The sequence below is a fragment of the Castor canadensis genome, chromosome 7, assembly GCF_047511655.1.
Source record: "Castor canadensis chromosome 7, mCasCan1.hap1v2, whole genome shotgun sequence".
Classification (NCBI taxonomy): domain Eukaryota; kingdom Metazoa; phylum Chordata; class Mammalia; order Rodentia; family Castoridae; genus Castor; species Castor canadensis.
In genome coordinates this window covers 161,826,340-161,853,617 of record NC_133392.1, presented here as the reverse complement: position 1 = coordinate 161,853,617, position 27,278 = coordinate 161,826,340, and the positions used below count along the sequence as shown (strand labels likewise).

At 58.3% G+C, this 27,278-nt stretch overlaps 1 protein-coding gene across 5 annotated transcripts in view; it reads left to right on the top strand.

Moving 5' to 3' along the window:
* Plch2 (phospholipase C eta 2) overlaps positions 1–25,873 on the top strand; it is a 76,904-nt gene extending 51,031 nt beyond the window's left edge. For 4 of the 5 annotated variants that reach the window (XM_074081556.1, XM_074081555.1, XM_074081558.1 and 1 more), the window contains 20 exons: positions 25–268; positions 474–603; positions 4,619–4,789; positions 6,727–6,820; positions 6,989–7,192; positions 7,429–7,549; positions 8,948–9,119; positions 9,481–9,588; positions 10,977–11,135; positions 15,645–15,743; positions 16,119–16,201; positions 17,143–17,240; positions 17,343–17,525; positions 17,925–18,032; positions 18,606–18,730; positions 18,810–18,894; positions 19,173–19,319; positions 19,536–19,615; positions 21,740–22,037; positions 23,989–25,873. In XM_074081556.1, coding sequence (XP_073937657.1) covers positions 25–268; positions 474–603; positions 4,619–4,789; positions 6,727–6,820; positions 6,989–7,192; positions 7,429–7,549; positions 8,948–9,119; positions 9,481–9,588; positions 10,977–11,135; positions 15,645–15,743; positions 16,119–16,201; positions 17,143–17,240; positions 17,343–17,525; positions 17,925–18,032; positions 18,606–18,730; positions 18,810–18,894; positions 19,173–19,319; positions 19,536–19,615; positions 21,740–22,037; positions 23,989–25,307 — 4,028 coding nt within the window. In that variant the 3' untranslated portion in view covers positions 25,308–25,873. Of the gene's footprint in view, positions 1–24; positions 269–473; positions 604–4,618; positions 4,790–6,726; positions 6,821–6,988; positions 7,193–7,428; positions 7,550–8,947; positions 9,120–9,480; positions 9,589–10,976; positions 11,136–15,644; positions 15,744–16,118; positions 16,202–17,142; positions 17,241–17,342; positions 17,526–17,924; positions 18,033–18,605; positions 18,731–18,809; positions 18,895–19,172; positions 19,320–19,535; positions 19,616–21,739; positions 22,539–23,331; positions 23,359–23,988 lie in introns of all 5 variants that reach the window. The other variant, XM_074081559.1, reaches the window with a different exon arrangement.
* The last annotated feature ends 1,405 nt before the right edge of the window (positions 25,874–27,278 follow it).

Sequence of the window (27,278 nt, the reverse complement as noted above, 5' to 3'; positions counted from 1 at the left end):
CAGTGCCCTCCCATCTGTCCCCAGTCTCCATCGACTCCATCCAGGAGGTGAGTGAGGGGCGGCAGTCCGAGATCTTCCAGCGCTACCCAGACAGCAGCTTCGACCCTAACTGCTGTTTCAGCATCTACTATGGCAACCACCGTGAGTCGCTGGACCTGGTCTCACCCAGTGGTGATGAGGCACGTACCTGGGTCACTGGCTTGCGTTACCTCATGGCTGGTATCAGTGATGAGGACAGCCTGGCCCGCCGCCAGCGTACCAGGGACCAATATCCTTGAACACAATGGCTGAGGACTGACCTCACTGTCCACTGGGTGGAGGTCCCCTGCTCCTTGCTGGGTCACACTTTGCAGGAAGGGGCAGTAGGAAGGGACACGTGGGCTGGGGTCCCTCAGTCTTTGCTCCCTAGGCTGGAGGGTAGGATGGACATGGCTGGCCTGTGGATTTGTGTTGGCCCCTAACTTGGCCCCAAAGTGGCTGAAGCAGACATTTGATGAGGCTGACAAGAACGGAGATGGCAGCCTGAGCATCGGCGAGGTCCTGCAGCTGCTGCACAAACTCAACGTGAACCTGCCCCGACAGAGAGTAAAGCAGATGTTCAGGGTAAGTCCTGAGTGCACGGCTCGGGCCCCTCCCCTGGGGTCCATCCAGGGCTACGGTAGGCTGCAGGCGTGTGGATGCTAGTGGCCAGCCCTGCTGGGGGTATCAGGGGGCCCCAGGTGGGGACATTGGATCTGCACAGGGTGGTCTGCAACACATGAAGGGAGGCAGCTTGGCCAGGACCTATGCAGGGTGGGTAGCCAGAGACCCAGGGTTGGCAACTGTGCCAGGAGGTGCTCTGCCAATTCTAGGGAAGAGGGCTGAGCATGGGGCATACACTCTGTCCAGTTAGGGAGACTATGCTCTCAGCACTGAAACATAGCCATATTCCTCTTCTCAGCCCCTCATGAGCCCTAGTCTAGAGAGGGTGTCTTGGCCCAGGCAGGATTCTTACTAGTGGGCAGCAGCTGTCCTTAGCCACCCCATGCTGCTGGGATCCCCAACCACCCTGGTGTTAGAAGTTATGAAAATGCATCCTTCAGCTGAGCAGTGGCCTCTATTGTCTGTAATTAGTTCTCTTTCTGGAACTTCTGCGGGGGAGAGAAACTCTGCCGTCAGCGGGTCCTGGTTTGGGGCAGGAATGGGCTGAGACAGCAAACCTGGCCCTTGAGATTTGTGCCTTGCTGCAGCCTGCAAAGGAAGTTCTGTGAGCTTGGGCACCAGACCGGCCCCGACACACATGCACACAGGCACGTACACATGTATATACACACAGGCTCTTGGCGTGACAGCTCCTGACAGCTCCTGCCTGTGCTCTCATGCTAGACAGGTGGTCATGCCCTGCTGGAGCAATGACAGCAGCTAGCTTAAGGCCTGTACGTGTGTGTGCGTGAGAGGGGCATTGAGCACGAGGCTCTCAGATTGCCTGCTGAGGACTATGGGGCACTCACGGGGCCTTCCTGCGGGCACTGGGGAGTGGGGCCTGAGTCTACCTGGGTAGTGGGGGCTGGCAGATGACTCATCTGATGTGAGTGCTCCCCTTCCCACCTGACTGGGGTGGACCATCCCCACTCTTTCAGACCTCTGGGGGCAGCTCCTGGGCTCAGCAGATCCTTCCTCAGGGTGAGACTGCAACAGGGACCAGGTGACACAGGACATAGGAACCTTGTTGGATCTGGTATGTGTGTGCAAGTGTGAGCAGAAGGTCCCAGCTTGAGGTCTTGGCGTGAAGATTCTCTATGGTGGTTGTTCTTGGAGCCATGCTCTCCCACCTTGTTGTAAGGATGCTTGGCCTCTGGGCATTCAATTGGCTATTAGGGTCTCTCTATGCAGTCTCAGGCCTGGCTGTGTCCTGGATTCACCAGATGGCCTGGAGGAAGCCCTAGGCAGAGGGAAGACACCCAGATCTGGGGCTAGCAGGTGGGTCTCCTGACTGCGTCAGGAGCATCTCTGAGGATGGGGTCAGGCCTCCTGCGAGCCTCAGCATCAAAAGCACAAAGCACTTCACTGGCTGCTCCAGGGTTGGCTCTGGAGAGCAGCAAGATGGCAGGGGATAGAGGAGTGTGCTTTGGAGTCATGGGCCTTGGACCTCAGGCCCCATACTGCTTAGGCCCAGTGTTCCTGACCCATGGTGATTGGCCATCCGGAGATGGCCCTGAGATGTCCGGTCTACCTGCCCATCTGTACAGCAGCCGCTGCAGGCACTCCAAGCGAAGGAAAGGAGACACGGCCTCCAGCCAGGCTCAGGTCGCTGTGATAATTAGCAGTGATTTGGTTGTAGAGAAATCTCGATATTGCTTCCGGCTGCCTGGAACTGCCTAATTGGGGCAGAGATCTGTGTAGTGGATACAGTGGTTTCAACATAATTTCATTACATCTAAGATAACACTGGAATGTGGGCTGCCCAGCACACTCGTCCTCGTGCCTAATTGCCCAGAAGCACCCATGGGCTGGCTGAGGCCTGGCTGAGCAGAGGGCTTGGTGACAGGTGCCATCAGCTGCAAGGGTTTCCAGCTGCTGTGTGACTGTGTCAGGAGGATCTCTGAGGCTGGAGTCAGGCCTCCTGAGAGCCTCTGCTTCACAGAACTTCATTGGCTGCTGAGGGGCAGGGGCTCCACTCTTAGCTACAGGCAGATACCTGTCCTGGCTCCTGGCCGTGCTGCCCAGCACCCTAGGGCACAGCCACTTAGGTGGGCTCATCTCAGGGAGAGTGGCAGGGAGCGTGGCTCCTCTGTCTCAGAGGGGCCTTTTGACTTGTGATGTGCATTGGCCCTGTTGCCCTGGGTAAGAGTGGTCAAGCCTCAGAATTAGGGCTGTCTGCCAATCTAGCACTAGATACACTGGGGTCCCAGTGAGTGTCTGCTGGGCCCAGTGCATGTGACTCTGGCCCAGCCTTGATGTAGGCTCATGGCACAGGCACTGGAGTCATGCCACCAAGAAAGCTTGGGACAGCACAAGTCAGGGCCTGCCTGCCCTGGGGCCCCCTCTCACTGAGGATAGGAATGTTGGGGTAGTGTGTTTGCCTTGCTCACCAGTGGTTCTGGCACAGAGAGGACCTTGGGAGACCTGTCCTTCAGCCACTCCAAGTTATGTGGCCCTGAGAGAGGCTCTTCTATGACTGGTGCACCCAGCGACAGCTGCTGTCCATGGTGCTGGGCCTGCATCTGTCTCCTGAGCTGAGATAAGGCTCCGAGCCCTTCCCCTAGGGCGTGAACACTGAGCTGTCCTGAGAGCATGCCGGCTTAGAGGGCAGCCCTATGGCCTGCTCCCTAAGTGCCCATTCTGGGCTCCTCCTGGCCTCTCTAGAAGACCCCAGGGTGGGCTTCTGAGACCTTACCCTCTCCTCCTCAGTCCACTGATGGCTCTGGAAAGAGAACCTCAGAGGGTTTCATCTGGGTGCCCATGCTTGGAGCCTCCTGGTGGCCCCAGGGCTGTGGTGTGGTAGATTTAGTGGCACTTCTACTTTGAGGAAGTGTCTTCTGCTTAATATGGACTGCACCTGAAACATAGAGGCCTGAGGACTCAGCCAGTGTCTGTAGTACCTGCTGGCCAAGCACCTGTGTGCCTGGACCTGGGGGTAACAGGCCACAAGATAGAACATGCCTTCAAGGCACATGGTCAGTGGAGGGTCAGGACTGAAGCAAGAGGCTGAGCCCTGGCTAAGCCATGTTCTGGGTCTCCTCAGCAGGGTTCCATGGCACTGAGCACCTAGACAGGTGTGTTTTGAGCTGTCAGGGCCACCCCAGCCCAACTCATTGAATACTGCAGAGTCCACGCTGTCAAGCTTTCCCTATGGAGGCTGATTCAGGTGCTAAGCTGGGGCCCTGTCACCTCCAAGCAGGTCCTGGTCTTGCCCTGCCCCACCCACTGGGCCCTCACAGGCTCCAAAGTCAGTCTTTAAGGTTTCAAGCAGCCCCTTCCATAGGGGCCTTTCTGGCTCACTCCTAGGGACTTCATGGGCCACGACATGCCTCAGACTTCCTCTCTGTAGCCCACCTCCAGCTGTAGGTGCCTTTGTCTCCAGGATTTGCCTTTGGCCGGGGCATGGGGCTATGCAGCTCCCTGGACTTCTACTTGCACCTTGCCAAGTGCTCCCTAAGTCCATGGATGTGGAGCTTCCCTGGGCTCCCTGGTGGGATGGCCTGGGGGAGCCCCTGAGGGTTCCTGAGGTCATCTTGTCTACAAAAGGAAGACAGCAGCCAAGACTCCTTACCTCCTCATGAGACCTGAGCCAGGACACTGCTTGGCACCTGTGCATTTCTAATCAGTGGATAGGGTCCAGTGGTAACTACAGGTGTGGGGACCTAGAGTCCAGGGAGGGAGCAGTCCTGTGTAGGTGACTGTAGTTGGTTACAAGGTGACATGGCAAGGCATGGAGTGGAGAGGTGGTTCCAACCTGCTTTCCAGTGTCATAGTGATTACTTGGTGGGAGAAGGGCGGGGGGCGGGGAACTCACTGAGCTTCATGTACACAAGGTAGTAAGCTGAGTGGTGATGCAGGCAATGGCGGGGGCTGGGCTTGTGATCAGCAGGATCCCACAGATTTCGCATGGGTGGTGACCAGAAGCCTTGCATTGCAGGAAGCAGACACGGATGACCGCCAGGGAACACTGGGCTTTGAGGAATTCTGCGCCTTCTACAAGATGATGTCCACCCGCCGTGACCTCTACCTGCTCATGCTGACCTACAGCAACCACAAGGACCACCTGGAAGCTTCCGACTTGCAGCGTTTCCTGGAGGTGGAACAGAAGGTGAGGCTCAGGCAGGAGTGGTGTGACTGGCCAGCATGGCCTCATTTTAGCTCCCATCACAGTGGACTCATTGCCTTGGGTCAGGGCAGGTCACAGACCAGCAGCAACCCCCCAAACTGGCTTTGGTTCCATTTCCAGGCCTTGTGTCACGGGAGCTGCCAGGTGAGTGGGGAGGTTTGCCGTGTCTACCTCCTCCCCGTCTCTGAATAGCTTGGTCCTGACCATGGACACCCCTAGCTTCCAGAGGGGCACCTGTGGCTTGCCCACCCTCTGACCTCATGTTGAACATCTCATGGACTAGTGTTCCATGGCCCAAACTTTGAGAACTGTCCCTTTCCCATGTGGTCCAGACACCTGGGCCTGGCTAACTGGGGGCCTAAGGAATCTCAACTGGGCCATTTTTCCAGTAAACACCAAGATGCTCTTTTCCTTGATCCCAGGAAGTCTGTCTACTCTTGGAGAACCAAGCCAAGTACCCCCTGGGCACTGCGTGACTGACTGGATCCTGAGTGTTCAGAGCTGCAGGGGTTGGGTCCCTTCCTGTGCCAGGCCTGGGCAGGGAGCAAGTACTGCCCACTCTGTTATCAGGACCTGCAGGGGGCCAGGGAAACCCTGTGGAGAGAGCACTCCTGTAGGAGGGTCTCAGGCACCACGAGGGACCCATAGGACTCTCATAGACATTTTCTAGGGAGGCGGGCAGGGATAGGGGCAGGCCTTGGGGCCAGGCACCTGACCTGGACACTGCTGAGGGACCCTCTGCTCTGCCTAACCAAGAATCCCCCACTCCCACCAGCTGCCTCCTCTGGTCTGCACTGTGGGCTTTCCTGCCCCACCTCGTTGTGTTGGCTGGGCCCATCCTGTCCCTCTACCACCCCCTAGCAGGGCAGGCTGGTCCCATGTGGCTGGATCCTCCTCCTCACCCCCTCCACAGTGGGCAATACTAGTATGAGGCTGTGGGATGTGGCCCGAGACAGCAAGCCCTCTGCTGGGCACTGGTACTTGGAGACTGAGGTCAGGAACGTAGCCCAGATGGAGGATGGGCAGAACTGACCCTTCCTTCCCTGATCTTTGCCTCAAGTTTCTGGAACCTCTCCCTGTAGCCCGGGACCCAAATAGTATCTTCTGGCAGGTGAATTGAGCCCTCAGGCCCAACTGCCTGGACTCTGGGCCTCCCCAAGGGCCACAGCTGGCTCTGGGCTTTGGCCTCATTTTGCCTCCTCCCCTTACCTCTCACCTGGTCCCTGGGGATTTCATGGAGGCCCCTGGTGGGCCAGCCTCAGGACCTATTCACAAGATCTTGATTAAACTGTTCTGGTGTTCAGAGCTCCCTCAGGGATGGGCTGCAGTGAGGTCACTGAGCAGAAAGGTATGCTCCCTGTGCCTGCCAGCAGGAGCCAAGCCCAAACTTCTGGAGAATTCTCAGCCACCCAGTCCCCTCCCTGATGTGGTGGCCCATGGCCCACCACTGTGAGGGTGACTCCCAGCATGTGGGTAGGCAGAGCAGAGGGTGCCTGGTCCAAAGGTCAGCCTTGATCCCCAAGGTAGAATGAGGGCTTCACTCCTTGCTCCACCCTACATGGATTTCTGCTCTACTCCAGTCCCCTTTGCACAGCTTTGGGACCCCTTGCATGGCAGCAGAGGATGGTACCTCTGATGAGGTCAGGGATCCCTCGCCTTTGGAAATACCTTCAGTCTGAGAAAGTGATTAAAAATTCATGTGATCCCCTTATAGTCTTCTGGCTGCTGAGTCCCAGGTAATATGGCCCTGGGGATAGTCAGTGCCTCCAGTCCTAAAGTGCAAGCAACCTCAGCTGCTATCAGCCCAGATGTGGTGACCAGAGGCAGGAGCAGGAGGCAGTGGAAGGATGTGAGAGTTGCCTAAGGTTAGCCCAGACTGGTGATGGGCTAGCCTGAGCTCAAGCCCCTGCTCTGCCTAGATGAAGGGTGTGACACTTGAGAGCTGCCGTGGCATCATCGAGCAGTTTGAGCCCTGCCCAGAAAACAAGAGCAAAGGGATGCTGGGCATTGATGGTGAGTGGGACGCCACCCTCAGTCCAGCTGGCCTGGGAGGAGGATGGGGCACTGATGGGCAACTGTGGGCCAGGTTGCTCCACAGTCCATGTAGTATATAGGGCAGGCAGGCATGAGCTCAGCCCAGTGGCAAGGCTGACCCCACACCCACCCCACACTCCCCTGCAGGCTTTACCAACTACACACGGAGCCCTGCTGGCGACATCTTCAACCCCGAGCACCACAGTGTACACCAAGATATGACGCGGCCACTGAGTCACTACTTTATCACCTCGTCCCATAACACCTACCTCGTGGGTGACCAACTCATGTCCCAGTCTCGGGTGGACATGTACGCCTGGGTCCTACAGGCCGGCTGCCGCTGTGTGGAGGGTGAGCAGTTCTGGACCTCATGTCCCCCAGCCCAGGAAGCTGGCCTCAGCTGTGGGGTAGTGTCTCCTGTGGGAACTGAGGTGGGTCTGAGGAGCCATGGGGGGGGTCTGTGGGAAGAAGAGCTGGGAAGTCCTCTTCTGTGTCTGTCACTGAGCAAGAGGCTGAATCTGCTTTGGTTGGAACCCCAGCTCATGTAGCTAAGCCCTTGGGGCTGACCAGGGTCTGCCTGCCCACAGTGGACTGCTGGGATGGGCCAGACGGGGAGCCTATTGTCCATCATGGCTACACTCTGACCTCCAAGATCCTCTTCAAAGATGTCATCGAAACCATCAACAAATTTGCCTTCATCAAGAATGAGTGAGTTACCGGGTCCGAGGGGTTGGCAGGCATAGGAGGGGCTCCAGGGTCTGACTCTTTCTGCCTCTCCCCATGTCTTTTCTGGAAGGCAGTGGCTGTAGGGGTCAAGGGACAGCTTTTGTTTCAGTGTCTCTCTTTGAGGAGAGGGACAGGGGAGGGAGTGGGGCCACAGGTCCTGGGAGAGGGAAGATGGTGGATAGCGGCATGATAGGCCTAGGCTGCTCAGGGCACGCATGCTGTGGCCTGTCTACAAGTGCTAACCAGCAACCCCTGATCTCAGCTGCCCACAGCATTGGTCGTTCTAGCACTAATTACCCCCTAGAAGCCACACTGTGTCCAGACTCAATTTGCTGTCACTCAGCTGTTGCTGAAGATATTGTTGAGGAAAATCCAATTTGGTTTCTGGAAATAGAAGGCTGCCCCCTTGCTCAGGTAGCACTGCTTCCAAGTCATGGCTAAATAAGGCTCTTGGTGTGGATGGAGCTGATTGAATGAAGGAAGAGGCAGAAGCCAGGTGAACTTAGGAAATCAAAATGGCTGGGTGGGGAAGGGGAGGGTGGACGTGAAGTGGCTCGGGGTGGTGTTGCAGGTGGGGGCAGCTGGGGGGCACACAGTTCTCCTCTAACTGCTGGGGCCTTGGGGCAGAGCTCACACTTCATCTACCAGCTTCATCTTTGTAGGCCTCTTGCCTACGTACTTTTGCCCCAATCCCTTCTTACCCTCTCCACATCCCTTGACTGTCCATCTCTTGCTCTGGTTCTTGCCCTCTTGGCCTGGGTCACCTATATTTTCTAAAAGAATCATGGTTGCCTTATTGTAAAAATCAAAGTGAAATGAGCACATGGATAAAAACAAATAAAACTGAAGACCTTGTATTGCACGGTCCCATGCTGTACTCCCTATTCTGCACCCTGTAGGTCATAACTGTGTTCTGTTAGATGGTGTGGGCCGGTTCATGTCTCCTTTATGGGGTCAATGTCAGAACCCCAGAATCATTCATCGAACAGTGTCTAGGTCGGAGGGAATATGTTTCTTTTAGTCTATCTGTTGCTCTACATTGCTTAGTCCATGACATTTTTTAAACCATGGCTTTGTCAAATGTTTCCTTTTGTTTTCCTGGAGTTTCTAGTTGCCTTTGCTTCTTCTCATTGGGGAAAGAAGGACATGCCTTCTTTACTTGCCCCAAGATCTCCCATCTCCTTTCCTACCCATTCATTTGTTTTTAAAAGCTCATGGTTGGCCACCTCTTAAAGAGTCGGCATACCCACCCATGTCCTGGGCTTGGTGAAAACTCTTCCTCACCCAATGGTATGGGTGACCTGGGCTCCTATATACGTGGGGTCTAGCCCTCCCCTGGGATCTTGACCTTATCCCACTCCTCTTGCTTTGGGACCACAGATACCCAGTGATCCTGTCCATTGAGAACCACTGTAGTGTTGTCCAGCAAAAGAAGATGGCCCAGTATCTGACCGACATCCTTGGGGACAAGCTAGACCTGTCATCTGTGAGCAGTGAGGATGCCACCATGCTTCCTTCTCCACAGATGCTCAAAGGCAAGATCCTGGTGAAGGTGAGTCTTCTAGGATTATCATCCCGCTGGACCTCTGACCTGGGACCAAGCTGGAGCATCACACCATCTGTGGGCAGACTTTTTTTTGGTGGGGGGGATGTCCAAGCAGGCCATGCACCTAGTTGTCCTCAGTTTCCCCATAGTAGCCTCTCAGTCTAGGGATCACCACGTGCACATTGAAGCAGTTCCCTTGTATGCTGCCCCTACAAGGAAGTGAATGGTCTGTCCCCTGCCTCAAGGCCTGAGATTCCCAGAGCCATCTTGAGGCCCCCTCCCCTTTGCCGGCTGCTCTGTTGGGTGCCAGTCACTGGATTCCCGTACTTCCTTCAGGGCCCCTCCCATTGTCCGCCTCATCCCCCAGGGGAAGAAGCTTCCAGCCAACATCAGCGAGGATGCGGAGGAAGGCGAGGTGTCTGACGAGGACAGTGCAGAGGAGATCGATGATGACTGCAAGCTCCTCAATGGGGATGTGAGTGAGGGAGGGGCTGGGAGTGAGGAGACAGCGGCCCCCAAGAAAAAAGTTAGGGAGGGAGGCTCTTGGAAGGGAGGGAGATGCCGAGCTTGGTGTACAAAGCTGCCTAGCTACTGGGGATGTGCTTGACTGGGGCCTGTGGATCTGTGCCCTCCACACAAGTCACGAACCCCTGTTCCCCATGAGTGAGCCATCCATACACCTGCTGGTGTTCTGTTTGGGTTCCCATTTCTGAGCTAACTCTTGGACATTTTCCACTGCACTGGCCCAGTCTTGGCTCTTCAGGGAGGGGGCAGCACTGAGGAAGGGGTCTATCCCGGGTTCCACACCATTTCTACCCATATCAGTCATCACTGGGCTCTGAATCAGAATACCCCAGCTTCCTGGCCAATCCCAGTTGGACTCTGGATAAGTCAGTGGTCCTGTCCAGTTACCCCTGTACCCAACACCATCCCTGCTTCTAAGCAACACCAACTCCAAGGCTGTCTTTATGCTGAGACCTCCTGAAGGAGGAGCCTGCCTAGCTCTGTGAGGGTCCCACTAGTGGTCACCTCCAGAGTGCCCTCATGTCCTCCTCAGTGCAGCTGGCCCTGCCTCTGGGCTAGGGGCTGCAGAGGGAGACTGAGGAGTCTGCCAGGGCCTTGGCTCACAGAGGCCGGGGGCTCTTTAATTGGCATCTTCTCTCCTCTGGGCACTGCTCTGAGCTGTTGCTGCTTCAAGGCATCAAAGATTGTATTTCTCCCCCAGGGGCCATTGGATGAGAAAATAACTGTGCAAGAGGCTTCCTGGCCTGGGCTAGCTAATTGCTTCAGAAGGCCCCGAGGCGGTGGAATTCTTCCTGCTTTGGGTGTGCCTGCCGTGTCTCTGGTGACCCAGAGTGGTGTTAAAACCATCATTGTGATGTTTACTTAGTGTCCACTCCTACCTGAGCACCAGGGATGTTCTAGTGCCCAAAACCCAGGTCTTTCTTCAAGGACTCCAAGTGCAGCAGGGTTACACTAGGGCTGCCTTGCCAGGGAACGGTACCTTGGCCAGTTTGAAGGCTCCTCCAAAATCAGCCCCTCTCCCTCCATCACCTCAAGGTGCGATGGCCAGTGTGATGCTTCAAATCCTGTTGCATGCCCTGACCTCCTCCAGTGAGGCCCACCAGGCTGGGCGCTTGCATGTGAGCTGTCTGCTGGGTCCCCAGGCAGAGTCATGCGTGGAAGGAATTAGGCAAGCCTGACTCTGCGTTCTGCCCTCAGCTGCCTGCAGGCATCCCTGGGGTGAATCACAGCCTCTGTGAGCTCCCGAGTGGTAGTGTGTGCTCAGGGTCCCCTGGGCCATCACCACTGCTGCTCACAGGGCTGGGGACAGGTGCTGATGGCTGCCTCTGGCTCTTGCAGGCCTCCACCAATCGGAAGCGTGTGGAAAACATCGCTAAGAAGAAGCTGGATTCTCTAATCAAGGAGTCAAAGATCCGTGACTGTGAAGACCCCAACGACTTCTCTGTCTCCACACTGCCCCCGTCTGGAAAGCCTGGGCACAAAGCAGAGGCCAAAAAGGTGATTCCCTGATACTGACAGGTGCTCCACCTACAGCCAACCTGTCGGCTCTGTGTGTACACACCTCTGCACATACATGTACTGGTGTGTGTACCTATACACGTGTACGCCTGCATATATGCCTGCAACTTGACCTGCAACCCAGGCACACACACCTACACCCCCCGAACATTTTCACATGTGCACATACACCCATACACACGCACATCCCTGCACCCACACACCTGTACACATGCACACGTCTGCATGCACACCTGCATAATACTTGCATGTGCATAGACTCCTGCATACTTATACCCAGGCACATCTCTGCACACCCCTGCACACACACCCACATATACACACCTCTGCATGCACACCTGCACCACGCTTGCATGTGTACACACACCTGTAACCCGTGCACACCTCTGTACTCACACCTGTACACTATTCATGTGCACACACACCTGCACACATATCTGCACTCAGTCACACCTCTGCACACACCTGCACAGACACCTGTACACACACACCTCTACATTCATACCCGCACACATCTCTGTACACTAGAACATCTCTGCACACTCATATATATCTCTGCATGCACACCTGACAATACTCATAAGTGCATACACACTGGCATACATATCTACACATGTACCCCTTTGCACACTCCGTGCACACACATATATATACTCACCTCTGCTGCACACCCTCACACATACCTGTGCATAACCGCACACCTGCACAACACTTGCGTGTGCCTGCGTACGCACACACACATACCTGTACACACACTGGCACATTTGCACGTGGGCATGTGTCTCCCACCCCGGGAGACCTGCAGCTCCTTGTGGAAGGGGACTTGAGCATTGTCCACCTTGGGCAAAGTGGGGTCTCAGAGCCCAATCGGTCCTGAGCGCTGTCCAGCTGGTGGAAGCATGGCTGTCCCCCTGCCTGGAGCTGCTCACAACAGCATGGGAAAATATCTACACAGAGAGAATGGCCATCAGGGACTGTCATGGCGGACATGATGAAGTGCTCTTGGTGATGCGTGCGTGCATGCCGTGTGTGTGTGTGGTGTGCCAGGCAGGGTCAGCCAGGCTGAGTGGACTGGGTGCCTCTTTGGAGGGGGCAACAAGCCTTGAAGGATGGGTTTATCAGCCAAGTGGCCTGAATAGAGGAGTTGAGTCGTGCAGCAGCTGACAAATGGTGGCTGTGGTGGGACAGGCAGCTGGCCTTGGAGCTGGGCAGATCATCTGTAGGGTGAATAGGCTGGAGTGTCTCCCAGTGCCTGAAAAGCCCACTGTGCCCCTGCTGTCAGCCCACTTCTTGCTGTTTTCCAGGCTCTCTGGGAGAGTGGAAAGGGGGCTCTTCCCAGTTGGGGCTGTGCCCCCTGCCAGGACCAGTATTTTTAGAGATAGTGTTTGTGTTCCCACCCACAGCCCTGGAGTGCTTGGCACAGCTATGCAGGTGGCTCATGCAGGTCCCAGTCCCGTGCACACAGGACTTTATTTTTAGTTCCCAGACGTTTAGCAGGAGAGTGTGGCCCACTGTGGGTCCACTCAACCAGGTGGGGTTGATGTCAGTTCTGCTTTCTTTGGCCAAGCAATTCCTGGGGAGGGGCTCTTGGGAACACACAGCAGAACAGTCTGACTGGTCCTGGCTGCCCTTGTGTCTGAGAGGCCACTGAGGGGCCTGTGCTCAGGGAGGGCTCCCTGAAGGAGGAGAGGAGGGGCTTGGGCTGAGCCACTCAGGTGGGAGGGCAAATGCCCCGCTCTAACTGTGGCACTAGGTTCTTCCTGCCTGACCATGACAAGACCCACAGGGGCTCAGGGGCCCTTAGGACAGGCGGGAGGGGTGTGCAGAGTGGAGCTAAATAGAGGCAGAGGGCCATGGGTAGGGCACTCGTCCAGCCAGGGAGCTCTGGGGCAGTGGTCTGGGCACACAGGGTCGTCACAAAGATGGCAAGTCGCACCTTGTGCCCCTCTTTCTGTGGGACGGGCTGGGTGCTGGCCCCTCTGCATGTGAACCTTAAGAACATGAGGCTGTACTTGGGGATCCCTGTGGAGAGCAGGATGCCTGGGGGCAGCAGGTGGATACCTGGGGGACAGAAGACCCCTGACACACCCAGTGGGTGCTGACCAGCAGTAGTCCTGGCTCTCCACTGCTTCCCTCAGTGAGGCCCAATGCAGGATCTTTCCTGAAGAGGTGGCTCTGTCTGTGGAGTGCACTCTGCAACACTGTCCAGGTCTTATTGTTTCCCAGGCTTACCCTACCACCAAAAGGGGCCCAGGGGTGGTGGGGGCCTAGCCCTTAGCTGCCCACACGTAGTCTAGAGTGGCTGGATTGAGAGGACACTGGCCTTCCCGTGCAAGCTGTGTCTGGGTGCTACATCTCAGGGCTGTCATGTACCTCCTTAGCAACACCAGAATGTGGTCATTTGTGACTTGGTTACGGTGGCATTTTGGGTGATGTTTAAACAACCTTGTAGTTCACTGACCTCAATTGGCTCCTGCCATAACACGCGTGCAGCTTCTGTGCCTCTCCCAGCACACAGTGGACTCATCAATGAGCTAAGAAGAAAGTGGTAGTATTGCTGGAGGCCGAGAGAAACGGTGTCTCTAAGGACACGGGGGACACTGATGACCCTGAGCACATGGGGTGTTGTGATTCTGCCCCGGTTTTGGATCCGTGGAGTCTGCTAACTGGGAGGGCCAGGCTGGCAAGACCTTGTGACCACTGGGCATCAGGAAGGATCAGCTAGACCTGGTCCTGACTCCCTGAGAGAGAAGGAGGAGGCAGGGTATAGAGTGACTGGTGTCAGCCTGTGTCACCTGGACTTGACAGGCTGTCTGACATGGAGCTTGGGGCTGGCAATGTGTTCTGCTTCCAATGTGTCTGACGAGGCAGTGTCAGGGCGGGGGGTCGAGGAGGGCAGGCGTGTCCCGGCAGATGAGGTGGGGAGGAGGCATGAGTTTCACTGTGAGAGCAGCTGTGAGCTCAGGGTTCCATGCTGTGAGATCCCCACCTGACTCTAGGCTATTTGAGCAACTTTGCAGCAGCTCTGAGCACTTGTGAGAGTGTGTGCATAGGGCTATGTCCATGTGTGTGCAGAGTGTGCCCCTGTGTGTGGACAGGTGTGTCCAGTGTGTGCAGAGTGTGCCCATCTATATGCAGGATTATATCCATGTGCATGAATGAGTGTGCCCATCTATGTGCGGGGGGGTGTCTATATGCAGGGTTATGTCAGTGTTTGTGCTGGGGTGTCCATGTGTATACAAGGTGTGTCCATATTTTGTGGGGGGTGTCATGGTGTGTGTTTGGCTGTCATGGAGTGTGTCTGGGTGTCATGGTGTGTGTGAGGTGTCATGGAGTGTGTCTGGGAGTCATGGTGTGTGTGAGGTGTCATGGAGTGTGTCTGGGAGTCATGGTGTGTGTGAGGTGTCATGGAGTGTGTCTGGGAGTCATGGTGTGTGGGGGGTGTCATGGTGTGTGTGTGGTGTCATGGTGTGTGTGTGGTGTCATGGAGTGTGTCTGGGAGTCATGGTGTGTGTGAGGTGTCATGGAGTGTGTCTGGGTGTCGTGGTGTGTGTCTGGGTGTCATGGTGTGTCTGGGTGTCGTGGTGTGTGTCTGGGAGTCATGGTGTGTGTGAGGTGTCATGGAGTGTGTCTGGGAGTCATGGTGTGTGTGAGGTGTCATGGAGTGTGTCTGGGTGTCATGGTGTGTGTGAGGTGTCATGGAGTGTGTCTGGGTGTCGTGGTGTGTGTCTGGGTGTCTGTCATGGTGTGTGCTGGCATATGTCCCTCATGTGGACTGGTGCACACCGCGGGGCATTTGCAGGAATTCTGCCACATGTGTGGTTCAAGAGTGCATTTGGGGTTTCTGTACAAGGGGCTGCTGGGGAGCTGGCAGTTCCTTGGAGCAGCAAATGTGAGGCATGGTCTCCCAGCAGCTCTGGTGGGAGCCTCGACCTGCTATATTCAGGGTGGATGTGAAGATTTGTGAGGTGGGGCAAGGTGCTTCTAGAGCCAACCTGGGGTCCTGGGGCAGGGGACTTGGGGGTGCCCTGGGTCTGCCTGGGTGTCCTGAGCCTTGGGGAGTGGCCCTGGAATTCTTTCTTTCATTAAGTGACGCCCCTATTCGGCAAGAAGCAGGGCAGGACATTAGGGCTGCAAGGATCCTCTGGAAAGGACTGCACTAACAGGCTTCGGCTTGGCTGGAGAACATTCCAGACACAAGCCGCATTTATCTTGTATTCTTTGTCCTTGGGAAAGATGTTCAGAACCAGGTACTTGAGTTTAAAAGCACACATTGCGAGAAAGTGGTGTTGGCATGTGAACAAACTCGATCCCAGCCTCCCCATTTTCCAGGCCTCACCTAGGCAGCTGCGCCCACTCACCTACCCGCCCTGCCTTGCTCTCAGGCCGGCTCAACGCCACCTCTTCCTGGAAGACCTTTGGGGGCTGTCCTGCCCTCTCTGCCTGGTCCAAGTCTGGGCTCACCTTCTGAGCCTGTGTTTCCCTCAGGGTCAGAGCAAGGCTGAGGAGGGCGTGGAGTCCGGGGAGGAGGCTGGGGCCAGCAGTCGGAACAACCGTCTTCTTATGAGCAGCTTCTCCAAGCGCAAGGTGAGTGGAGCCCCTCAGCTGGGTGCCGTTTATGTCCACTGTCCTTCCTGCACCAGGTGCTAGCTGTGGCTGGGGTCGGGAGCCCAGGGGCAGGGCTGCTCAGGAGCAAGTGCCTTGAGGGCCCTCTGGTCACTGCCTTCCCTAGCCTCCACTGGCTGATGCCAGAGCTCAGGTACCACATGGCTGTCCCGAGAGTACACCAGGGTCAGGGTGGAGCAGGACACAGCAGAGGCCTCTGCAGGTTCAGCTGGGCAGGGTGGGCCTGGTAGGCCGTGTGGACTGCCTGAGAACTCAGGTAGGTGGCCCCTGCCCTGCACCCTCCTGGCCTGTGCCATGGCCTGGCTTGACTCCATGAATCACGGCTATTCTGTACAGAAAAAGGGCAGCAAACTAAAGAAGGCGGCCAGCGTGGAGGAGGGGGACGAGGACCTGGACTCCCCAGGAAGCCAGAGCCGAGGGTCAGTTCCCTGCCCTATTTGGGGGTCCCTGCTCAGTCTTGGGGGCCTGTCAATCATGGACTCACCCCCCCTTCTCTAAGGGTGACTCTGGGAGGCTGTCCCCTGAGTGCTGGGCAGGCCTGGGAGCAGGCATGGGTCCCACTCCCCTTTATTCTGAACACTGAAGGAAGCAGAGGGGACTGAAGCTAGCGAACAGTGGGGCAAGGGGTGCTGTAGACCTGTGTGGTGGCTTAGACAAACAGGACTGGCACACTGGGGCAGGGGTCCTGATACTGCTTGGCCTACTAGTCTTAGTTCCCACCTCCTCCTGTCCTCAAGGCCCCCAGCCTCATGAGCTTCCCAAGAGTCACATCTGTCCCTGGGCCTCCCATGTATCTAATGGCTTCTTCAGACACCCCTGGGATGTCACTGGGGTCTCACTTCCACATCCAGCTTGGAGCGCCTCTCCCCTCATTTTGGGTTCCCTCTGCCCCTCATCCCTCCTTCTCCTCCTCTTTTCCCTCCTAGACCTTGTGCCCTCTGTCCCTCTCCCCCTTGCTTCTCCCCCCTTGTGTCTCAGCACATGACTAGGACCCTGCCGGTCATTGCCCTGCCTGACTCCAATTTCTCCCCCACCCAGAGTCCTCATGTCCCTCAGAGCTACTCCTGGTTGTCAGGCCCCCTCGTACCCCTCTCACACCTGCTCACGAGTTCCCAGGACCTCTGTATCTGCGGGTAGCTCCCTGCCAGCCCATGTCCAGCTGCATTTCTACAGCCCTGTGGTGGGCTGGGAGTCTGTCCCCACCTCCACATGGTCCCCAAGGTCCAGCTTGCCTGGAACATTCTTGCACTTTGGCAAGCAGATGGACCTGCCTAGGTCCTGGAGCCTGATCTGTGGAGCTGGGCACCCAGCTAGTCCTTGCTGCTGCAGGGTCCTGACCACCCCTGCCATACACCTGCAGGACAGCCCGGCAGAAGAAGACCATGAAGCTGTCACGGGCCCTCTCAGACCTGGTGAAATACACCAAGTCTGTGGGCATTCACGACGTGGAGACAGAGGGTGAGGGCTAAAGGGTGATGGGGGGAGGGCGGGAGGTCACCTAGCATGGGCTGTGCGTGTCCAGAGGCCCATGGACTTACGCCTGGCTGGTGTGTGGTACAGTGGCATCCAGCTGGCAGGTGTCATCCTTCAGTGAGACTAAGGCCCACCAGATCCTGCAGCAGAAGCCAGCACAGTACCTGCGCTTCAACCAGCACCAGCTCTCCCGTATCTACCCCTCCTCCTACCGAGTGGACTCCAGCAACTACAACCCGCAGCCCTTCTGGAATGCTGGCTGTCAGATGGGTGGGCACCGGGTAGTATACAGGGTGGGGTGGTGAGGAAGGCTGTCCCTGCTGGCCGGAAGCATGCAAGCAGGCCTTGGGGCCTCCCGCCCCCTTGTCTGCATGTGGCTTTGGATAACCTCCAGGCCTGCTGCCAGCTCCACCAGGCCACATGTGGCCTAGGGGCACTTTAGACCCCAGGGCAGCTGGGACAAGTCCAGGTCTGTTCTTGCACGCCTAGGGTGTGTGGGCGACTGTGCCAGGCTCAGCAGCTTTTGCCAGGTGTAGGGCCCTGCGTTCACAGCTGTGAACCCCAGAGCCCATGCATAGAGGGCGAGTGGCAGATGATGGGGGATGGGGGGGGTGGCACGGGCATGACATACAGCTGCTGACCCGGATGGCCTCCTGTCCTCCCCTGCAGTTGCCCTGAACTATCAGTCAGAGGGGCGGATGCTGCAGCTAAACCGGGCCAAGTTCAGTGCCAATGGCAGCTGTGGCTACGTGCTCAAGCCCCCATGCATGTGCCAGGGTGAGGCCTAGGGCTGGGGCCGGTTCCTGCAGGATCCCAGGGACCCTGGGTGGGGAGGGGAGCTGCATAAGACAGTGAGGTCAGGGTCAGGGTGAGGCTGGTATTCAGGTGCCAGGATACCAAGAGGTGAGGGTGTGCCTCCCTCCTGAGCCTCCCCCACACACCCTGGGCCTCATGAGATTCAGGGACCTGGTGCCATCTGTGGGGCTCAGATCCAGGCACCATGGACCTGGGTCTCTGCTGGGCATTTTAAAGAGCTACCCTCCCCCTCAACACCAGTTTTCTCCCTGACCTGCCTCACAGGCCTGCGGGATTTACCATTTAGTCCTCCCCCTTCACTATGCCCTGTCTTGGTCATGTTGAACTGTCTTATTGCATGGTGCTACCTGGAAGTCACAAGCCTGAGCGAGTCCCTGGATGCCCTGTGTCACCTTCCCCCTTGTCACTCTGCCCCCCACCCCAGGGCTGGGGCTTCCCATGGTTAGATGGGGGCTGTTCACAGCCAGAGCCCTGCCAGCTGTGAGCAGAGCCCACTGGAGGCTGCCACTCTGCCTCATGCCCACGTCTTCCCAGGCGTCTTCAATCCCCACTCTGAGGACCCCCTGCCTGGGCAGCTCAAGAAGCAGCTGGCCCTGAGGATCATCAGTGGGCAACAGCTGCCCAAGCCGAAGGACTCGATGCTGGGCGACCGTGGGGAGGTATGGGTGAGCCCGCACCGGCGAGCTGGGTCATGGGAGGGCCCCAAGACCCCGGTGCCACCCCTTGCCCTGTCCCCAGATCATTGACCCCTTCGTGGAGGTGGAGGTCATCGGGCTCCCCGTGGACTGCAGCAAGGAGCAAACTCGAGTGGTGGACAACAATGGTGAGGGTCTGGGCCTCGGGCAGGGGAGGGTGCCTGAGGCCACCATAGCCCCCCGCCATGTTGGCAATGATCTTGGAAGGAGAGGCCAGGGTCACCTGCTGTGGACCCCACCAGTGTGGGTCCCACAGGTGACAGTCCTTGGCCCATGACTCCCAAGTGTCTCTTCCTCTTGTGGAGGTAGAGATGTGGGTCAGCTGGTCTCCAGTGGGAGCCAGCCAAGGACAGGCCTGGCTCATGTGATCCGCGCCCCCCCCCCACCATGCCACCGATGCCTGCAGGATTCAACCCCATGTGGGAGGAGACCCTGGTGTTCACTGTGCACATGCCTGAAATCGCACTCGTTCGCTTCCTTGTCTGGGACCATGATCCCATTGGGCGTGACTTCATTGGCCAGAGGACACTAGCCTTCAGCAGTATGATGCCAGGTGAGCAGGGGGCCTGGGGCTGTGGGAGGGACAGGGTCACTCCCAGGGAGAGGTCCCTGCAGGCTGAGCAATGCCGGTGGGCTTCCTGGAAAAGGCAGAATAGTCAGGACCTGCTCGCTGGTCCTACTCAGGGCCTGGGGACCTTTAAGGGAAGAGTGAGGGTTTGGGGTGAGGATAGGTTAGGGCCCTGGTGATCCTGTGACCCCACTGTCCCAGGCTATCGGCATGTGTACCTGGAAGGGATGGAAGAGGCCTCCATCTTTGTGCATGTGGCTGTCAGTGACATCAGCGGTAAGGTGTGTGTCACCTGCGGGGCCACCCGTGGTTGTGGGAAGGACCACCCTGCCCCCACCAGCAGTATCCCAGGGAAGCTCCTGATCCATGGTGTTCACCTCCCTGGGACTCCTGTACCTGTGACGTGGGGTGTTGGGGGATGCTGATCTCTATCTCCATGGTAGATGTGGGCAGCTGAGGGCAGGTGTGTGAGATGAGCGTCCCCACTTCTGGAAGGAATTGCGTCCTCCCTCCACGTACTAGTCCCATCTTCCTTGGTGGCTTCACCCAGGTCCTGCCTATCAGGGCACTGTCCACCTGGCTTCTCAGTTAGGAGGGAGCACTATGGCCCTAAGCCTCTCTACCATCTCTACTTCCAGAGTTGCCTGGAAGGCGTCTTCCTGGGTTTGCCCTCGACCCCATCCCTGCCCCAGGTCAGCGCATGACAGACTCTCAGTCAGTTCTGTGTGGGCCAGGCACTTTTATAGGACCCGGCCCGGTGTGGCCAGCACTCAGGGATCTGTAAACGCACAGCACATGGATCCTGCCTGGGCCCATCATTGACCTTCTCTCTTCTGCTGTGCCTGGGGGCCCAGGGGCTCTGCAGGTGTCCAGTTCTCCTTTGCTGCCGTCTGTCTGTCTGCGTGTTGTATGTCTGCGTGTCTCCACAGGCCCGCGGGCCCCACCCCAGCCACCGTAACCGCCTCACCTGCCTTCACTCTGTCTCTTTGCTCTTGCAGTGGGCTTCTCTATGTCCCAAGTCTACTTTTAGAAGCGCTGCCTTGTTAGGCATCTCGAAGGTACCCCGATGCCGCGGGACGGTGTAGCCCGCCACCCCACCTGCATGCCAGGCCACGCCCCCCCATTAGCATCCGTGATTCCTGGTAGCATTTTGGAGATTGTCAGCTCATGTGACATGGATCATGACATGGTTCTGGGGTCCCCTGGGCCATCCTCAGCCAGAGAGCGGCATTTATGAGGCAGATCCAGGATTCCACTCAGCCAAGTGTCCTGTCTCCAGCTGCCTTCCCATCTGACCTGCCCCACCCCAGCTCTTTCCTCTGGCTGCTGCTCTCGGGGGCACTCTTATGGTCCTGCCTTTCCCTGCCCTCTCCTTCTCACTCTGTCCCCCATGCTGTCATTTTTCAGTACCTCCCTTTCCCTCCTCACTCTATGCCAGTGTCTAGGGTGGGGCATCTGGGCCCAATGCGCCGAGCCTGAATCCTGGATCTCCCTCTAAATGGCTTTCCAGCCACAGTGACCAAATTGCACTGGATTTGGGATCTTGAATCGGGAAGCTGATTCAAGTGCTGGCTACTTTACCGCCTCTGCCAGAAGGCCCTGGGCCGCTCTGCACATAAGCACAGCCCATCTTGGGGAGCAGTGGGTGTTTGGGGAATCTGGGGCACAGGGGTGTTTGGCATGTGAGGATCTCTCTGGCCTCGGCCCTGTCCAGCAGTGACCTGGGCAGGGACTGCAGGAGAGGCCTGTGCAGGGGCCTCCAGCCCAACCATCCAGGAAGGTTCTCTGTGGCCTGGTGCTGGTGGGCTAGGAGCCTGAGTCCAGCTGGGTGGTGATCCACCAGCAAGCCAGCCATGGGAGCAGAGAGCAGGTCAGGCTAGAGAAGACGGCCTGAGGAGTTCAGAAAGGCTTCCTGGGAGAGGTGGCCCCTCCAGGGCCCAGAAATGGCACCTCGGGAATGGGCAGGGCAGGGCCATGGGGGAGCAGGCCATAGGCTGCATTGGCTGAGTTTGCTTCATTAACGTCCCCAGAGGGTGGGGGGTAGGTGGCCCTTTGTAAAGAAAGCTGCAACTTCTCTTTCTCTGCAGAGCATTGGCTGCAGCCCTCAGAGCAAGCCAGGGTTGAGGTTGGCCTTTGAGAGAACTTGGGGAAATTGTCCTTGAATTCAGGAAGGGGAAGGTTCTTAGAGGGGTGGGGTCCTGCTGTCCCTGGTCAAGCTGCCGTGAGACTCTGCTCCTAGTGGCTGAGGTCCTGACACACACCCCTGGCTGGCCAGCCTGGTAGGAAGTTCCAGACCATCTCACCGACACACTCAACAGTGCCCTCTGGAGAGCTGGTCCTTAGGCCCCAGCCACTCCTGGGCAAGGTGGTGCAGGTGCCAGCTATGTGGACGCTTTCTCTTACAGGTCAAACAGGTTCTGGGCCTAAAAAGCCTCTTCCTCCGTGGCCCAAAGCCAGGCTCGCTGGACAGTCATGCTGCTGGGCAGCTCCCACCCCGGCCCTCCGTTAGTCAGAGGCTCCTGCGGCGCACGGCCAGCGCCCCAACCAAGAGCCAGAAGCCAGGCCGAAAGGGCTTCCCGGAGCTGGCCCTGGGCACGCAGGACGCAGGCTTGGAGGGGGCAGCTGATGATGTGGCACCTCCCAGCCCCAGCCCGGCTCCAGAGGCCCTGGCTCACAAAGGATCCGGAGGCAGCAGTCCCAGAGGTAAGGCGCCAGCAGCAGCGGTGGAGAAGAGTCCAGCGCAGGTGCGGCGACCATGTGCCCCTGAGGGTCCTGGGCCTGCAGGAATGGCAGCCACGTGCATGAAGTGCGTGGTGGGCTCCTGCACTGGTGTGGATGCTGAGGGCCTGAGGAGGGAGCAGCCACCCAGCCCAGGGCCTACAGGCAGACACATGGCCATCAGCCAACAGCCCCAGGCCCGGGCAGACTTGCTGGGGGGACCCTGCTGTAGCCTGGACCCTCAAGCCACCCCAGGGAGAAGCAGAGAGGCCTCCAAGGGCCCCAGGGCCCGGCAGCAGGGTCCAGGCGGCACAGGCTCCATGTCCTCGGACTCCAGCAGCCTGGACATCCCGGGCAGCCCCAAGGTGGCCCCCTGTCAGCCTGAGAGTGCCGACAGGCAGCAGAGGGCCTTGCAGGGAGAGATGAACGCCTTGTTCGTTCAAAAGCTGGAGGAGATCAGGACTAATTCCCCCATGTTCTCCACGGGTAAGGCCTGCCACTCCTCCCGCATCTGTGTTCTCTGCACACCCTGGCATGCCTGGGCCGTCCGCCACCCACTGTGTTCACGCATCTCTGCTTTCTTTTGTTCCATTGGCTTGGCCTGCCTCAGCCCCTTCCCCTCTGCCTGAGAGGCCCTGGCGCTTTGGAGGGGTGGAGCACGGGGAGTGTGAGTCACTGTGGCAGTGCTGAGGGTCTGCAGGTGCTGGCCGAGGGCCCTGAGCACCGCCAGCCAGGCCTCAGCAAGGGCTTCCCTGGCTGAGCCCAAACCTACCTCCCTGGGTGACATGGCAGCTGCCCTTGGTGGCCACTCATGGGTCCCGGCAGTTTCCAGCTCCCGATCCGGGTCAGGTTGGGCCAGGTCCCAGGGCTTGCCCTGAAGTGACCCTGCTCATAGTCCCTCCTGGGAAGTCTGATGTAAGTCAGTGGTGTAGCCACGGGGCTGCCCACAGAGACTGGGGTGTGTGGTGCTCAGAGCCTTGAGGTTGGCACCCTAGAGTTTGCGAAGTCCTGAGAGAGCTCCTGGGACCCTAGGTCCGTCACTGCCCAAACGGTGCTGGCAGCTCTATTTGGGAGAGTCGCCAGCCCACAGTGAACCCTGTCAGTGGGAGCATGATGCACCGAAACCCACCCTGGGTGGGAGGGAGCTACACCGAGCCTGTCCCCTGCCTCCTCCTCCCTGTCCCTGCCTGGCCTCGCTGTCCATCTGTCCATCTTCCAGCCTACCCCACCACTGACCGAGCTCTCCTTTTTGTCCCTGCACCCCGTGCTGCCTCCATAGTTAGGGACTGAGAGCTGCGAGCACCAGGTAATGGGCTCAGCCCCTGTGCATCCGTGTTGCCCAGTCCCAGGAGGACCTACAACTGGCCTGCCAGACCCAGCAGCAGCAGGGTGGGGGATAAGCTGAGCACACCATGTTGGATGTGTGTAAAATGGTCAGGCCTGGCTGCTGGGGGTGCCCTGGGGAGGGAGATGAACCACAGACCCTTGACATAGGGGTCAGGAGACACCATTCCTTGACCTGATTCTCCCTCTCTCCCTCCCCATCTGTTTCTGCCTGCCTCCCTCCCTCCTTTCCTCCCTCCCTCTCTATCTCTTCTCTCTGTTCCGTCCTGATTCTGAATTTCTCTATCTCTGACCCTCCCTGTCCCCCTTTTTGTCTATTTTTCTCCCTTTTCATCTCCTTCTTCCCGTCTGTCCCCTCCTCCCACTCTCTCCACCTCTGTCCCCCTGACTCTGTCTCTTTCCATTTCTGTCTCTCTCCCCCTTTCTCTCCTGTCTGTCCTTCTCCTTGTCTTTCTGTCTCTCTCTCTCATTTTCCTCTCTGTCTGCCTGTCTCTGTCTTTCTCTGTCTCCCTTTCTCCCTTCCATCTCTGCCTTCCCCGTCCCTCTCTCTGTGTCTCCTTCTCCATCTCCCTGTCTGTCCCTCTCTCCCCAGATACCCGCCTCTTCCCCATGCAGCGGCCCATCTCCCCCCTGTGCAGCCTGGAAACCATTGCTGAGGAGCCGGCCCTGTGCCCTGGCCTCCTACCCCAGGGGGTCTCTCCCGCAAGCCCTTCCCAGGAGGGGCGGCAGTGCCCTGCAGGACCTGGAAGCAAAGTGGCTGCTCCTCCACAGTCAGCTCTGGGAGCTTCTGGGCCCCTCCAGCTCAAGACTGGGGGCCACGGGGACAATGAAGAGCCCCCTCAAAAGCTGCACAATGGTGGGGGCCCTAGTGGGGCATGTGAGGGGGTCCCTGGGAGCCAGCCAGACAGCAAGAGCCACCCCCAGGCCCTGGGCCATCTGCCCGTAGTTAGAAGGGCCAAGAGTGAGGGCCAGGTGCCCTTGGAACCCGTGGGCACATGGCGGCTCCTGGCTGGGCCCTCCCCTACCCCTGCCGTGTACTCGGACGCCACGGGCAGCGACCGGTTATGGCAGCGGCTGGAGCCGGGTAGCCACCGCGACAGCGTGTCCTCGTCCTCCAGCATGTCATCCAGCGACACTGTCATTGACCTCTCCCTTCCAAGCCTGGGTCTGGGCCGCAGTCGTGAGAGCCTCGCAGGGGTCCCGCTCGGATGTCTGTCCCCGTGGTCCTGCTCAGCCTCAGCTGTCCGCCCAGACCCGCCTCCTGTGACCAAGAGCAAATCAAACCCCAACCTGCGGGCCGTGAGCCAGCTGCCTCCCGTACCTGATGAGCTGAGGCCCAGGCCCCTGGCCCCTCAGCCACCCGGCCTCCACACCCGGCCCCCCTGGCGTCGCCTCACCGTGGTGGGCCTGCAGGACTGCCCAGTGACAGCCAAGTCCAAGAGCTTGGGGGACCTGACTGCTGATGACTTTGGTCCTCGCTTTCAGAGCAGCTCCCACAGCCTGGGCCCCCTGGGTGCTGCGCGGCAGGCAGTGGGGCCAGGGGCCCGGCAGGACACCCTGACAGAGCAGCTGCGCTGGCTCACGGGCTTCCAGGAGGCTGGGGACATCACCTCGCCCACCAGCCTGGGCCCCGCCGGGGAGGGGGCCATGGGGGGCCCCGCCTTCCTGAGACGCTCTTCCTCCCGCAGCCAGAGCCGGGTCCGGGCCATTGCCAGCCGGGCCCGTCAGGCCCAGGAGCGGCAGCAGCGGCTGCGAGGCCCGGGTCCACAGGGACCCCCAGAGGAGGAGCGGGGCACCCCAGAGGGCGCCTGCTCTGCGGGCCACGAAAGCTGTGTGGACCGACCAGTCCCTTCCAAGGGAGCCCCTGAGCTGACCTGTGGTGCTGTCGATGGCCTGCTGCTACGGCTCTGAGCCCGCCCTGCTCTGTCCACCCTCCTCTGTGGGTCGTGTCCCCTCCGCCATCCTGTGGCTGCTAGCTGGGGTGGCCCCGGAAGCAGTCTTGCGGGGAGTTGGGGGGAGGCAGTCTTTGCTCAGGAAATGGAGCGACTGGGTCCCCAAAGCTGTTGTCCCCACTCGCTCTCTGTGAGGTGCTCACAGCCTGCTCCTTGGGCCTGGCGTCCTCTTGTCACCTGTCCCCCCTGCCCAGGGCTCACGGAAGACAGCCCAGGAGACCTTCTCTACAACTTTTAAGATCGATACATGGAGATTTAGATTTTTAGAGGCAAAACTTACACAATGTTGAAGTGATACTGAGTCCTTCCTACTATTCCGTCCACCCCCACGGGTGTGCGATGAGCCCGCTTCCCCTTGGGTCTCCAGCCTGATGTGCACCTGTCCCAAGGAATGCCTTGACATGCCCAGTCGCAGGGATGTTTGTCCCTGTCCTCACCCGAACTGTACACTTGATTTGTTCTTACCTGGACATTTTAAAGAGTATAAACCAACACAACTCCAATAAATGCATTCATGTCTGCTCCTCCCCATGTAGGACTGACCTGCTTGCTTCTGGGCCACGCCTCACTTCTCTGGGCCAGACCCCAGAAGGCTCAGAGAACAGGCCCCAGGGAAGACCTAGTGAGCCTGCTCCTCAAGGCAGCAGACCCTGGTGCTGAGCCCGGCCACTCAGCCAAAGGCCCCAGCCACGGGGCACTGTGCTCACACTGGGTCCTCAGAGCATGTGGATCTAGCCTGTCCCTCCCCTGGAAAGCTACAGTGCTGGCCAGGCCTTGGGGCTATGCTGGGATCTGGCTTCTGTCTCCCACCCATGGGGATCAGAGTGGCCCACTCTATAGCCCAGGGAGTCCTGTGTCCTGCTACATGTGAGACCTCAGCTTCTACTGTCCATGAGCCTACTGTCAACTGAGAAAGCGCACCTTATCCCTCTGGGGTAGGGACCCTTGGGAAGGTAGGCATGGGGCACGAGAGCTGGGGTCCTCCGGAGAGGGCCTCTCTGCCCTGTCTTCCAATGGGCAGAAATTGTGCACAGTGACAGGGCCTATGCGAGGTCAGGGTGGGGTGCCCACTTGGCACCTCTTGCCCTCCAGGGCTCCCTGGATGAGCTTGGCAAGATCCTCTGCCTCCTTGCACTTGGGGGCCACTTGCATGTACAAACTAGCCTGAGAACAGAGGTGTAGTGAAGGGTGGGCTGGCTGCCCAGTGGTGTTACCAGGGAGGGAGCCCAGCCTGAGGGATCTGAGCCCTTTGTGTGTGATGTGTATCAGTGATACTGGTGAGCTTGCCTGGTGACCAAGGTCACAGCGAGAGGCGGGGCCAGTGCAGAGTAAGCGCACATACCAGCCTCTGGCCTTGGTCTGTTCGGGGTACAAGGCAGCGACCAGAGCCTTTCTACTCCAACTGGGAAAAGGATGGAGGTGACAAGAGGCACATAGGGGGTGGGGTATGGGGTATGGGGGTCTACCTAGGGACACAAAGGGTAATTCATTCACGAGCTGAGCTCCTCCCTGCACAGGAAGGGTATCTGAGGTGACCATAGGCAGACCCTGTGGTGTTCGGAAGCCTGTGCTCAGAGCACTGAAGTCCATCTCACCTCCTGAGTCCAGCCCCAGGCAGGTGGGAGATCCAAGGACATAGTGACTCCTAGGTGGGCCTGCAGCCAGCATGAGCTGGGAAGTGGGACTATCTCCCTTGTGTGGACAGCTCCAAGACCCAGCTGTGTTGAGACCTGTGGAAGGCAGGGCCAGAAGTTTCCCATCAAAGCTGGGGCTGGGGGCAGCAGACTGACAGCTCAGTGCTGTAGGCAGCTGACCTGCCAACTCAAGGTCCCTGGGCTGGGCTGGAGGCAGGTGCAGCCTCTGCCCTGGGGCCCTCGGGAAGGAGAAGGTGGACCGTAGGCAACAGGACCAACCAGTATGGCCTGGCTGC